The sequence below is a fragment of the Ornithodoros turicata genome, chromosome 4, assembly GCF_037126465.1.
Source record: "Ornithodoros turicata isolate Travis chromosome 4, ASM3712646v1, whole genome shotgun sequence".
In the NCBI taxonomy this organism is placed as follows: Eukaryota; Metazoa; Arthropoda; class Arachnida; order Ixodida; family Argasidae; genus Ornithodoros; species Ornithodoros turicata.
In genome coordinates, this window is record NC_088204.1 from 11384541 (window position 1) to 11397752 (window position 13212).

The 13212-nt window shown below is 43.2% G+C and overlaps 1 protein-coding gene across 6 annotated transcripts in view; it reads right to left on the reverse strand.

Moving 5' to 3' along the window:
• Positions 1-13212, reverse strand: part of LOC135391020 (kinesin-like protein KIF21A) — a 46702-nt gene that overhangs the window by 17120 nt on the left and 16370 nt on the right. For all 6 annotated transcript variants that reach the window (XM_064621089.1, XM_064621088.1, XM_064621092.1 and 3 more), the window contains exons 4-20: positions 11005-11187; positions 10864-10917; positions 10704-10796; positions 9776-9904; positions 9528-9704; positions 8558-8673; positions 6400-6595; positions 6091-6341; positions 5568-5792; positions 5254-5363; positions 4998-5186; positions 3404-3609; positions 2567-2825; positions 1222-1292; positions 1053-1121; positions 261-332; positions 66-170 (exon numbers count right to left, since the gene is read on the reverse strand). In XM_064621089.1, the coding sequence (XP_064477159.1) occupies positions 66-170; positions 261-332; positions 1053-1121; positions 1222-1292; positions 2567-2825; positions 3404-3609; positions 4998-5186; positions 5254-5363; positions 5568-5792; positions 6091-6341; positions 6400-6595; positions 8558-8673; positions 9528-9704; positions 9776-9904; positions 10704-10796; positions 10864-10917; positions 11005-11187 (2505 nt within the window). The remainder of the gene's footprint in view (positions 1-65; positions 171-260; positions 333-1052; positions 1122-1221; positions 1293-2566; positions 2826-3403; positions 3610-4997; positions 5187-5253; positions 5364-5567; positions 5793-6090; positions 6342-6399; positions 6596-8557; positions 8674-9527; positions 9705-9775; positions 9905-10703; positions 10797-10863; positions 10918-11004; positions 11188-13212) is intronic.

Below are 13212 nucleotides of genomic sequence, written 5' to 3' on the forward strand. Positions count from 1 at the left end.
TAGTATTCACACAGCTCTAATGAGGAGAAATAAATCACATATCGGTTTGCTCACATCACAATTACCTGCAAAATGCCAGCCTGGCACTCCATGATGCTTTCATTCAGGTATTCCAAGTTGGCATTGATGTTTTCTATCTCATCCTCGAGGTCACGAATATACTTCTCATCCTAGGAGTTTGAAGGTAAAGAGAGGCTTCAATAGAAACGACAGTGACAACGTGAGCAATATATGCTGTGACCAAGTCACTTTAACGTTACCTTCCCGTTCATGCTCGCCCTTTGCTTTTTGAGGAACATCTTCTCCAGACGCCGGCTCAACTTTTCACGGCTCTAATGAGATAAGGTTTTTTTAGGGCCCCTAAATCGTAAGTGCACCACAGCCAAGCCTCATAACTTCTGGCCACCACTGTGCATGCCATACGACAAGTTGTTCCTGTGCACAACACTGCATTGATTCTTGACTATATAGTGGACTAATATGTAAACAAATGTTTGCAGCATTGTTCATATGTAGAGCCTGAAGTTTTCCAGATTCTTCCCCGAATTTGCACCCCGAATTTAAGGTTGCCTCTTTAAGGTGAAACGAGATTTTTACCTTGCAAACTGCCGTCACTGAGACGTCTATAGGAATGCATGCTAACTTGTTTGACAGGAAATGCAGTTACAGTTCAGTAACTGAGCCCATTTATCCCCAAATTTAGCATACCAGAAGTTTTTCCACCCGAATTTCCACGAATTTATAGCAAGTGTTTATATACCAGATTTTTACCCCCCAAATTCAGAAAAAATATTTCCCAAAAACTTCAGGCTCTATTCATGTGTTGCATGCAGTGCCATAGCCAAGGTGATCATGCTGCAAGGTACAGGATAATGCTAAAAATTTTAGAAACCGCTGCATAGTGAACTTCAATATTTTGTGCCAGTATACTATACTGGTATACAATATGTGTAAGACATGTTTAAAGAATGTGATTTTTTTTCTTCTTCTGTATTTGTTACTACAGGTTAATGGCCAGAAATTATAGGCAAATAAGCTCGAAGATTCTGTACCGTAAGGTAGCGCTCCATGTCTCTCTCCAGTACGAACACACTCTGCTTGTTGAGGACCAATTTGTCTATCTGTATACAGAGACATCAGGAACAGAATCAAGCACTGAATGTTGCTGAAATGTACATGCTTCAACATGAAATATGTCGGCATGAAAATGTTTCAGCTTACATTTTTCTCTAGGGTTTGCCATTTTTGCTTTGCCACTTTGGGTGAAAATGACGTCTTCTGAGAACCTGCACCTGCACGGAATCAACCAAAACTGAACATGCATCCTGCAATACAGTAGCTCCAATTGCACTTCCAGTCTTTGAAAAAGGTCTGCTTTCAAACCGATACCCCATACAAGAAAGAAAAAAGAAAACGCAGGTCACATTCTTGTGCTTCAATGCCACGGTGGAAAAGGCAATAAAAGTAGCTCTGCGGATTGAATTCCAAGGTAAATCAAGGTACATACGTAATTTTGTTTCTCAAGTTTTACTGTCATAATTCAAGTCTTACTGTATATGCTAACTGCACTTTACAATTCACTTCTTTTCTACACCTCACGCAAACATCGGGTATATACGGAACATCTCACTATGGGTCCAATCTTCCTCAGCAAATGCATACAGAAATTCTAGCAAATCCGTTCATGACAGTATAGGTCCAAGATCATGACAATGAGTTTTTACAGTGCAAGAGCCACTAACCTTAGACCAAATTAAAATTAGCTGTAAAGGAGAATGATCACACTAAAAATGCATTAACAGCAAAACACCAAGCAACTGAAAAATTTTGAAATCAAATCAAATCGAATATGAATATGACAGACAGAATATAACTAGGGCCTGACTTTTTAGGGTTAAACCCGTATCCGCCCGACATTTACCCCGCCGAACGAAATCTGTAAAATTCGGGTTTAACCCGAATCTACCCGAAAACATCCGGGTCGCGTGGCACACTCATAAGCGTGCATTAAAATAAAGTTTGATAACATTGCTAAACATTAGTTGCATGTTAAGACAAATTTTTATTAAACAAAAAAAAAATCACCCGAATACACCCGAATTCCTGACGACAGAATATGCCGTAACGGGATTTAACCCGAATTTTCAAATGAAAAATATCACCCGATATTTACTCCCCCCGAATTTGGCCAAAAATAAACCCCAAAAAAGGCAGGCCCTAAATATAACACATCATAATCAAATTTGAATTGTTTATTTCAATTTTGAATTGAATTCGAATATTGTTAAATTGCCCAATTGAATATTTCGAATATCTCACTTTGAAAAAGCTTAGTGCCCACTAGGGAACTGCCGCTCCTAATGGGGAGCCTACAGCTTTTCAGGCCAGAACACCCACACCCAGTACCATTCCGTAGTGTTATGGCTAGCAATACTACTGCCACCAGTGGTGTTGTAGCAACCAGAACCACTACCACACTCCACACCCACTACCACACCCACTACCACACCGCACCCACCGTACCCACCGTACCCACCGTACCCACGCAGCAGCAACTGCTACTTGCCTGCAACAGTCCTTCGAGTAACAGGTGTGATGGCTCCACCGCGACCAGAGACGGGTCGTGCCAGGCGCCGCAGGGCGTTCACCTCTTCGTGCTTGCGCCTCAGCACCACTTCCTTGGTGCGGTTCTCGGCCTCCAGGGTCCGGATGCGATTCTCGCGCTGGCGCTGCTCCTTACGCATTTGTGCCAGTTCTCGATTCTTGCGCTTCTCCTGCTCCTGATGTCGTTTCGTCTCATCTTTCATTTTAGTCATGAGGGTGACCTTGAGCAGGGTAATAGAGATACCCACATTATTCGCGGCAAGCAAACAAGGTGCGACTCCTCATTTCGCCTGCGAGATCCCTAAAGTGTGTCAACAAGGTTCTATATAAGTAGGGCCTGACTTTTTCGGGTTTTATTTCTTGCCAAATTCGGGGGGTAAATATCGGGTGATATTTTTCGTTTGAAAATTTGGGTGTATTCGGGTTAAATCCCGTTACGGCATATTCTGTCGTCAGGAATTCGGGTGTGTTCGGGTGATTTTTTTTTGTTTAATAAAAATTTGTCAGAAAGTCAGGCCCCATATATAAGGTGCAGATAACAATCAACATAGATTAAACAACATAGATACAACAATACAACAACAACATAGACAGAATCAACATACACAAAAATTCTGGCCGCCTACTATGAAAATTTTCATCCATGTTTCACAGGCTAGCATTATCTTTCGTACGCTAATTTTTGCTCACAGTGTTGCAATCCCATGTGCTATTGAACATCCAGGCATCCCAAGAGGACCACATATGATGGCCTGGGCATTTCCAGGTCAAGCTTGGTTCTGTTCTTCGATCAACATACCTTCGTTTTCTTCATCTCTGCCACCTCTTGCTTGAGCTGCCTCATTTGACGTTCATACTGCGCCTGGTTCTTCATGAGCTGTGCATGCTGCTTCTGCGCCGACTGCATCTTCCGCAATTCTCCTTGCAGTGTATTGAGCTTGCGCTCAAAGTCCCCCTTGATCTTACGCACTTTCTCTTCAGTGTCGTTAGATTGCTTGCCTACAGCTGCAAAATGTGCAGGGAAGCACACACAGTAAGGAAAGGGAGATCCCAATTATCTTCACCTGCTCCATATTAGAACACACATCTTTTGCCTGTCTAAAAATCACTTTTGTAACTCAAAGCAATACAGTCGCACTAGACACAGCACACGCACATAAGCAGCACTGACACACGAGTTTCATGGAGAAGTTTCAGGGAACTCCCTGTGCCCCTTGAAGGAATTTGGAAGGTCCAGCTCTGCTGTCACAGAGTCAAGAAAGTGGGATGCAAAGTAATGTCCTTGAAAATAAATTATTTACAAGTCTAGCATTCTATGTACATTGTAACACGAACGGAACAAACGGTGCTTTTGTGTAGGGGAACGTGGGGCACAGTGAGGCATGGGGCAGAGTGTTACATTGCCGATATCTGCCACATTCAGGAACCTTTGAAAAGCGAAACTGTAACTGTGTCCGTCAAACAGTGTGACATCGTCATCAGTTCACGCAAATCGGCAAGCAATCGAAAGTCGGTAGCCAAATTGTATTGGTGGACGTATTTCGATGAGGAAAAAATATTTTGATGACATTTCTTTGTGATATACAACAATAGTGACTTGAAACCTACGCGTTATAACTGTAGTAGATGAAAGCGGAGTTACTAAGAATTACAATAAAAAGATGGCATGGTGTTTGCTCGTGCTTAGCCATGTGCAGATACACGCCTCTCAATAGCTGTGCGATGGGGCACAGTGTTATGGGAGCACATGGGGCACACCAAAGCAGTGTTCTCCAACATGGTGAATAGTACAGCTTCTACATAAAGTCAAGTTTCTGACAGGACAGAATGCCGCAGGGGAATACGAAGTTAGTTTTGTGGGGCAGAGCAAGAAAAGATCGAATTCGTTTGTCAATCTCGACATTCCTGATATGGCACTGCTAAATGGGAGCAATATTGTTGACGTCTTGCCTAACCCACGGTGCCCTCCCACCAGCAGACGTGTCGAGCCCTGCAATTAATTCGTTGTATGCACTTCGTATCATACTCCCCCACTGGTTGTAACGCTGTGCTTGATCATGGCGCACAGTTACAAGAGTTAACTGTGCATTTTCGCAATTTATCACAGTATCTCTTCAAAAACAACGTTTATTTTGGATTACCAGTATAAAATAAGATTCGTTGTAGCCAGTGGAGTTATAAATGCAAAGTTTTCTTTCCTGTACGGAAATGCAAAAAATCGATAAACTTTTTCGTCTCACTGTGCCTCGTGTTCCCTTATGCTGCTGAGTGAGCGCTCTCTCTCCCGATACGTTTCACCCTCTCGTATTCTCAGCCCTAGAGCTCCATGATATAAAGAAAATCTCAACAGTAACAGGGTACTGTACATAAAACGAAGTACATAAAGCACTTACCCATGCTGGAAAGGACACGATCCCTTTCTTTCTGAGTTTCCTGTATCTTTTGCTGCAACTGGAGGAGCTTCTCCTCATAATGCATGCGCATCGTGTGCAACCTCCGCTGACCCAGCTCCAACTGCTCAATCAACTTCTGCTTTATGGAGATCTCTGTTGTAAGGGCAGCCAGGTCTTCTTTGTATTCCTCTGCACAGAAGCTCCAATGTGAGGATACACCGATGATACGTGTGAGGAAACAGCCATCCTGACTCACCATTCTCTATCTCCAGGTCGTCAACTTCAGAGTCTGAACTTTCTTCATTGCCATTTACTTCGGAAGTGTCTTCGTCGCCATCAGATTTTTTGTCTGCTTCATCTTCGTCCCTTCATGTACAATTGGGTGTGATTTGCCACAGTAGCCAACACTCTACGCCGTGTACAGTGATTCACTAATTGTGCGGGACAAAACAGAATTTAACTAACGCATTAGAACTTAATAAAAGGGGACGGATCATTGTAGTCACTGTTTTCTCTTTGTTCTTGCTTTGTTGTCTACTGTTGCATCTTAAATCTTGAATAAAACCTTACTTTTGGGCCTTTGAGAGCATCTTCTTCTTGCACTTGAGGTTTTGAATGTCTTTGCGAGCCTCTGCCAGCACATCGTCGATCGAATCCGTTTCCACCTCCATCCCGACATCATAGATTCCACTGACAGCTACTGCAGTTGTGGGACTTAACGATAACCTCTGCTGAGAGCGCTGAAGTTGCTTCCGTAGCTGCGCGCAGACCTCTTCAGATTCCATCAGCTTTGTCCTGTATTAAAGACACAGATTTGAAAATGATCCATAAGCAGAAAACTATGTAAATCCAATTGAAGTGAACCAAGATTGCAGACGACACAGTGATGACGACTTTAGGATGCAATGCACTAAACACACATAACCTAGAGAACCGAAACACACACTCAATGCCAGACGTGCATAGGCAACTATTACCATCGTGACGGAGTTGAACCAGACTACGTGGTTCAGCACCCAGTGTTAACAGACAAAACCCTTACTGCAAAATTTGACAGTACTGCGAGGTTTCAAAAGCATTCAACTAATCTCACCTGAGTTCTTCCACTTCCTTGAGGTAGCCTTGAACCAAGTCCTTAACGTCTCCACCATCGGACGACGTCAACCACGCTCCCGTCACTTTCTCCGCCAGCAGTTCCGTGTTCTTGACAGTGAGCCGGTCTATCGTCTCCTGCAGCGCTTTCACTCTCGTTCTGAAATTGTTGTTCTCCGCCTGCAGCATGTTGTTCTCGTAGAACATGTCGTTCACCTGCTCTTCACCGTCTTCGTTCACCACACGTTTGCCCTGCACAAACATAACGGGTTGCACATTCGGCAGTTCCGTATGAGACTCTGAGACTCACCTGCTTGTACTCCATGAGTTCCAGCTGAAGTACTTGAATCTCTCTTCTCAACGCAGTAATTGTCTGGCTAGACTTGTCTTGGTTGACAGTGATTTTATTCTTGATGTTCTTGGCACGATTAGCATACTTAAGTGTGTTCAGCGTCTCCATGAAGTCTCGGTCGCACGGCGAGATGCACGCAATCATCAATGTGCGACTGCAAGGCAATTGTGAAACTGGCAATGAACAAAGCTTGGTTTTTTTCAATTACAGTGTGCTTATTCTAGAACATCACAGTTGCTTCCGTGCTATGAGAGCTATATAGAGTCAAACCTCGATATAACGAAACTTTAGTCAATTTCTTTCGTTGTAACGAGCATTCCGTCGTATTGAAAGTCGCGAAACTCGAAGTCTCAAATCGCAGGCACGCACTGCACATCTCGCTCTACGACATGAAACAGCATCTCGTAAAAGAAAATGACGATGAGTATACTGAGAAAACACGTACGGAATTTTATTCCTGCGTAAAATATGTGGTTATCATTGTCCGAGTCATGCCCAGAAGATGTGGTATCACGCATTGCTCATACACCGCCAAAGCCTCCACAGCTTTCTCCATGTCAAATTGGGATCCGGCAAACCCTCTAAGTTTGCTTTGCAAACCCTCTACTGCTTTGCATAACGCAGTTCTGCTCACGGTCTTCAATAATGTCATCAGCCGGCACTTGGCTACCATGACACAGTTCAAAGCCAGCATGACGGAAACGGTTTGCAATAACGCTCACCTCCGTCGACGCCCAAGCAACCGACAGCATTTCTAATGCCACAAAGACATCAGTTTTTGTTTCTCGTCGCAACCAAATGTTCAGGAGTAAGCGCTGGATCAGACGCTCGCGACACCCGCACTTTACACTGCGTATTATGCCTTGATCCAGAGGCTGTAGAACAGGTGTTGAGTTTCCTGGAAAGTACATGAGCTCGATGTTTGTCACTTTTATGCCCACAACATGGTGGGCCGTGCAGTTATCGAGGAGGAGACAAACAGTCTGTTTCTTCTTTTGCATCTCGTCGTCAAATGACTTCAGCCGCTCTCCAAAAATGTCCCTGGTAACTCAGGCCTTGCTGTTGGAGACGTACTTAACGGGAAGCCTCGGATGTCCTTTGAAGCAGCGTGGCCCCATGCTTTTTCTGACAACAAGCGGCGGGCGCTTCTCGCTGCCGTCCATGTTTACACGCAACATCACAGTCAGGCGCCGTTTGCCTTGTTTGCCAACATGACAGCGGCTACCCTTCACGTCAAGCGTTCCGTTTGGGAGCATTTGGAAGAACAGTCCGAACCCATCCGCATTGTAGACATCGTCCGGCTTGTACTTGGCGAGGATGTCTGGCATGTGGCTCAAGACCCACGTGTTTGCCTCCACTCTGTTGGTTGAATGGAGGAGTTTTCTCCACACAAAACGTTCCCGACAATATTGTGGAGTTATTTAAACCGCTGAAGCCACCCGCTGCTGGCTTTGAAGTCTTATTGTGAAGGGGCTCATTATTTTATTCCCCGCATCACCACCGGCAATGGGGTAGAGTATCGCTCCTGCCGATGAAACTCCCCATTCATCATCACGCAATAAAGTTGTTGTTGTTACATTTAATTACCACCAGTATAACCTGCGGTTACCTTCGGTATTCTTTAATTTCATTTAATCTTTCTCTTAATTACATATATCTTACATTAATTACCTTTAAACTCAACTTTCTTGTTTTAATTGCCTTTAATTTCTCTAATTACCTTCAATTAGTCCTACGTCTTACTCTTAATTACCTTCGACTACTTCAATTTCAAATCATTTGCCTCCATTTACATTTACCCTCTTATATCCCCTTTGCATGTCCACTTATACCGCTGTCTCAGTGAAGGGGGAATATGTTTATTGAAAAAAAAAAAAGAAATGGAGGAAAGGTTAGTCAGGCGTAGGCCGACTAGCTATTCCTTTAAGAAAAAAAGAAAAGAGAAGAGAAACACACACACACAAGCGGCCTTAGAGGCTGGACGAGAGGCCGGAGGCTCGGTGAGGCTTCACCATCTCACACAGAGACACACACACACGGACACACACACACAACTTTTTCCATTTTGGCACTCCTAATGCTAACGCATTAAAGTAACAATTGACTGTAGCATCACCTGTTTCCACCAAGCGAGTCTTGTAGTAGACGCGTCAGCTTGGAATCCCGGTATGGCACGTGGGACACTTTGCGAGTCACATCCCCCAGGGCAGATATCACATTGCCAAGCGCGAGCTGAAAGGCAAATTATTATGCGATCGTTACGCTGACTACAGATGTTTGCCCCACTGTCCTTACAAACAAGAAAAGGCACGATGTAACACAATTACAGTTGAACATACTTGACACCCTTTAGATGGTTTTATCAATATGGTGGTTATAATGGTTGTTACATTAGAGAAACAGCTGGGAGTGTGCACATTGTTGTAAACTGAACTGTATTCAATATCACTTATTGTAACAAAGATACGAAGTATTTGCAAGTTCTAAATCATTAAGAGTGTTGCACTTATCTAAAATAGTGACAGTTGCAGTCAATTTATGACATGAATATGTGTTACAGTCATAGGGCTGTGTACCACACAGTCCTGCAGGCAGTTCTGGATGTACAATTTGGAACAGAAACGAATGTGAAAAGCAATCCCTGGTGGAAATGGTCTGCAATCCCAAGTGGTTTATGAAACCTTTTCCACTTTAAACCACTTACGTACAATGTGGTTCAAAGTGGTTTCAAGTGGAAAAGGTTTCATAAACCACTTGGGATTCCAGACCATTTCCACCAGGGTAGCGGTGCAACTAGAATACAAGTTTGTGAGTAAAGTTCATCCAGGAGACCTGTCACTTAACTTGACACACACGTGCCAATAAAAATATTTCATGCCATACAACAGCACTATTCCATGCAAGCAAGTATGTACCAGCACTTGTGGTGTTGTAAGAAATTATATACATTTAATACAGCACTATAACGTGTGTCTTTTTTTCTGACACGCTTTGGGTGATGGCCAGTCTTACTCAATTACTGCCAGGCAGTAAGGCATGCTGGTAACGGCAACAAGTACAATATGTCGAATCAAAGACTTACTCACCAGACCACAGTTGATCGAAATGCCTTCCTTAGCACGGTCACCAGTAGCTCCCGTACGTTTGAGCCTCTCTGACCCAGCCAGGTCCACGAAGTGAAACTTCGCTGTTAGAGTTTCGAACTCGCTCATAGATTCCATTTCTTCACCCTCTAAGCCCTCTGTCTCAACACCTTCAATGAGCTATGTAAAAAAGAACATTGTACATGTCAACACCCATTATTCGTATTATTCTTATATCAACTCATACACACCGGTAATGAGACCACGCGTTGCTGCTTGATGTGCAGTGTGAAGATGGCATGGGACCTGGATGACTGGACGTTCATCTGTGTACTTGCTGTTGTCCTTGACAGTGCTCCTTCTTCCAAACACTGCATCACCTGTGACAATATTGCATGCCTAATTTTTACGTGCTTCCCTCCATTCCAGATTTACCCTGGCAACTTTTATAGGTCTAACAATATTTGTAGCCATCCCTACAAATTTTAGTAATGAAACCAATTATCCTGGAGAAGTATCTTAACCCGAGTAAGGCTCTGTGAAGCAGGACTCCCATTCTATATTTGGGACAGAGTCTACAAAACATGATGAGTTAAAAAAATTCAACGAGAACACAGTACAAAAAAGCAGGCACGACACGCTGCTATTTTGCTCAACATGTTCTATCAACCGCCCTTAATTGGTGCGCTTACACAGTTTTGCCTATGTGACATATTTGCCTATTTTGCACATGATGTGCTACAGGCGTCATGTCGAAGACAGATTACATTATAATAGACTACTTAACTTAACTTAACTGCACTCATCAAAAAAGCTTCCCTGACCAGGCAAAAACCGGTATTGTGTTTTTCTCCTAAATTACAGCTCCTATTGATTGATTGATTGTGTTTTTCTGGCACAATAACAACAAGGGCCAGCTATTATTGGAATTACACCTAGTCTCTGTCAGTGGAACACCTGCGTACTAGCATGTGCTTGAATGTTTATTTATGCATATGTAAAATATTGCTCGATGAAACATGCACATGCTGTCATTAGCCTAGAAAGCCAAATAAGCTGCAATGACTTTTTGTTACAAATCCACCCACCCTACAGTCATAACGCTCATTAACACAACCACCGGGGTTGCGTTTGAGAGCAATCCTTAGCAGAGCTTCGACAACAAAAGATTAAATGTACCTGTTCAACATTTTGCACTGTTTTGGTGGCTACTCCGAGGGTGTAAATACCCCCTTTGGAATCCTCGTGAATTTTTATTGACGACCTTCTGGCCTGAAATACAAAAACAAATTATAGAGACCATCAGACTGTACCAACTGGGAGTTCTCAGGTAGCTTACCTTGTCATCAAAGTCCTTTGGGTTGAGCAGGTCAAAAATCTCTTCATTATAAAGCTGATGGTGGAATAAATGCATCACGGTTATTGAATTACAATGCCCAATCATCAGTGCAGTTTCATTCCATGTGGTAGATGGACTTACCTCCATGAACTGTATGTTGACTTTAAACTCTGGTGGCGACTTCCCTTCTTCTTTGGCCGCTTGTTGACGTTGGGCAATGCCCTGGAAGAGGTGTTCAACAGCTCGGGGAATGATACCCCTCTCATGGGGGTTCATATTCAGATCATAGCCGGTGCCCATGGTATACGTTTTGCCTGAGCCAGTCTGATGAAGGAAAACAAAATCACAAGTCATCATTGTTCATTAATTTAATGAACCAGAAATTAAGCAAGGTGCATAGATATAGCACGGAACCGAATGAACAACACGGCACGGTTGGTAGTACATAATGCATATTTTATAGGACTTAAGCAAAATATACCGGAGAAAATGTACTGTTGCAATTTCCTTATATGATTATGTCCCAATATTAAATCATGCAGTTCGATGTAGCCATTCATGTTTATAAACAATAATGTTTATAAACATGATTGGCTACATAGAACTGCATGATTCAGCATCATGCACAGGTCATTGTTTCCATCTGGAGCATATTTTATTTGAGTACCTCAGTCTAGAGGAGCTTTCCACACAACTGCTGCATGTTTGGACCTGCTTCATACTGGAATTCTACAAGCTAGAGAACCAGTTTTTGTTTTCGGGAGCACGATTTGGTTGGTGGGACATATGTGTCCCATTTAAAAGCAGAAACCAAGCAGCCCAGTTTTTAACCTTTTTTAAAGGAGGTGAGAACTCCTATTTGCAGCCATTGAGTTATGGGTGTAAGAGGTGTAATATTGTTCTTCTATGCTTCGTAATTCTATTTACAAGTTCTTGTTCAATACTTCTCCTTCGTAACGGATGCAGCGTTAATACAAAAACACTTTTTTTCGGATACGGGCGACTAGGAGTACCGCCGTCCAGTTACCTCTATGCAATGTTACGTCATTTGTAGAACTGCAGCACCCAATCAGACGACAACGCGGAGGTGCACATAACGTCGTCTGCTCTAGGTTGGTGAGCAGCAAAGTGACGAACTTGCGAGAGTTTGTAGGATATGGCATAAAATGTGTGGGACCGTGCAATATACTTCTGCTCGTCATTCATTTGACACGTCTTGTTTTCTACAATGTGGTGTTTAGTGCTTGCACTGAGGGTCAGATCGTCCAACCAAATTCATTTTCTTTATGACTTACATGACGACAATGGCACCACAGACCGTAGGCATTTTGTCCACAAAGCATATGGGCAGCAAAACACGCTTTCTGCGATAAATCGTAAAATACGAAGACAAGAAGAAATGCGTGCACACGTTGAAAAACAGTGGCGGACCGACCGGCTGCGGATCCGACCGGCAGCAGAGGCACCGTAGCCAAGGCAACCGTGATCGCATTGGTTGGACACGGACCTATTGGATTCATCTATATACAAAAGGTGTCACAGCCAACACATTAAGATTGCAGTTTGGTGCCGACACATCGGCGGGCTATTGTTGGTATTGCTCATAGGCCCTTTAATAAGTGTCCCACTTTCTCCTTGGAATCCGCTTTTTCTATCAAGGCCATCGAGATCATTAATATAATCTTTAAAGCAGCATGGAAGTGACCCCCAAAATATTTTTTGTTTTTCGCTGTGGCGTGTTCTGCAACGAATAAAATGAGCTCCTGCGAAAAGAATGATGAGCGCAGGTGACCTACAGAGCAGGCGCAAGGCTCTGTTCCGCACACCTTTAAAAAATCCTCTCCTTGTGCAAAGAGCGCATCGCCGAACGTGAGGATGCTGTGATGCATCATGGACTCCGGAACGTGACCAGTGATGTACAGCGGCACAGCTCAAGCACGTATAAGCGGCGCATGAGCTGAGAAAAAAAAAAGAAAAAAGGTAGTTTCTACGTCACACATCATGTTAAATGTCACTTCCATGCTCCTTTAAACACCGTTTTTCTTAACAATCCATCCTATCTCACAAAGGGTTACATCACAAGCTTAATTTATTCTGGTAGCCTAGCCTAGAGGAGCTTTCTACCAGTGATGGCCACTAACTACTTCTACAGTAGTTTAACTAGTAGTTCAACTACTTTTCAGGGGAGGTAGTTAAAACTACTTCTTTAACTACTTAATGTTGTCCATCTACACCAACCCCTTTCTATAGTGTTCTTGGACACCTAAACACGAATCACAAGCAGTGATAAAAGTGAAGATATAGTACACATGCACAGCACAATTGCTCTGCACCTTCGTTCTCATCAAA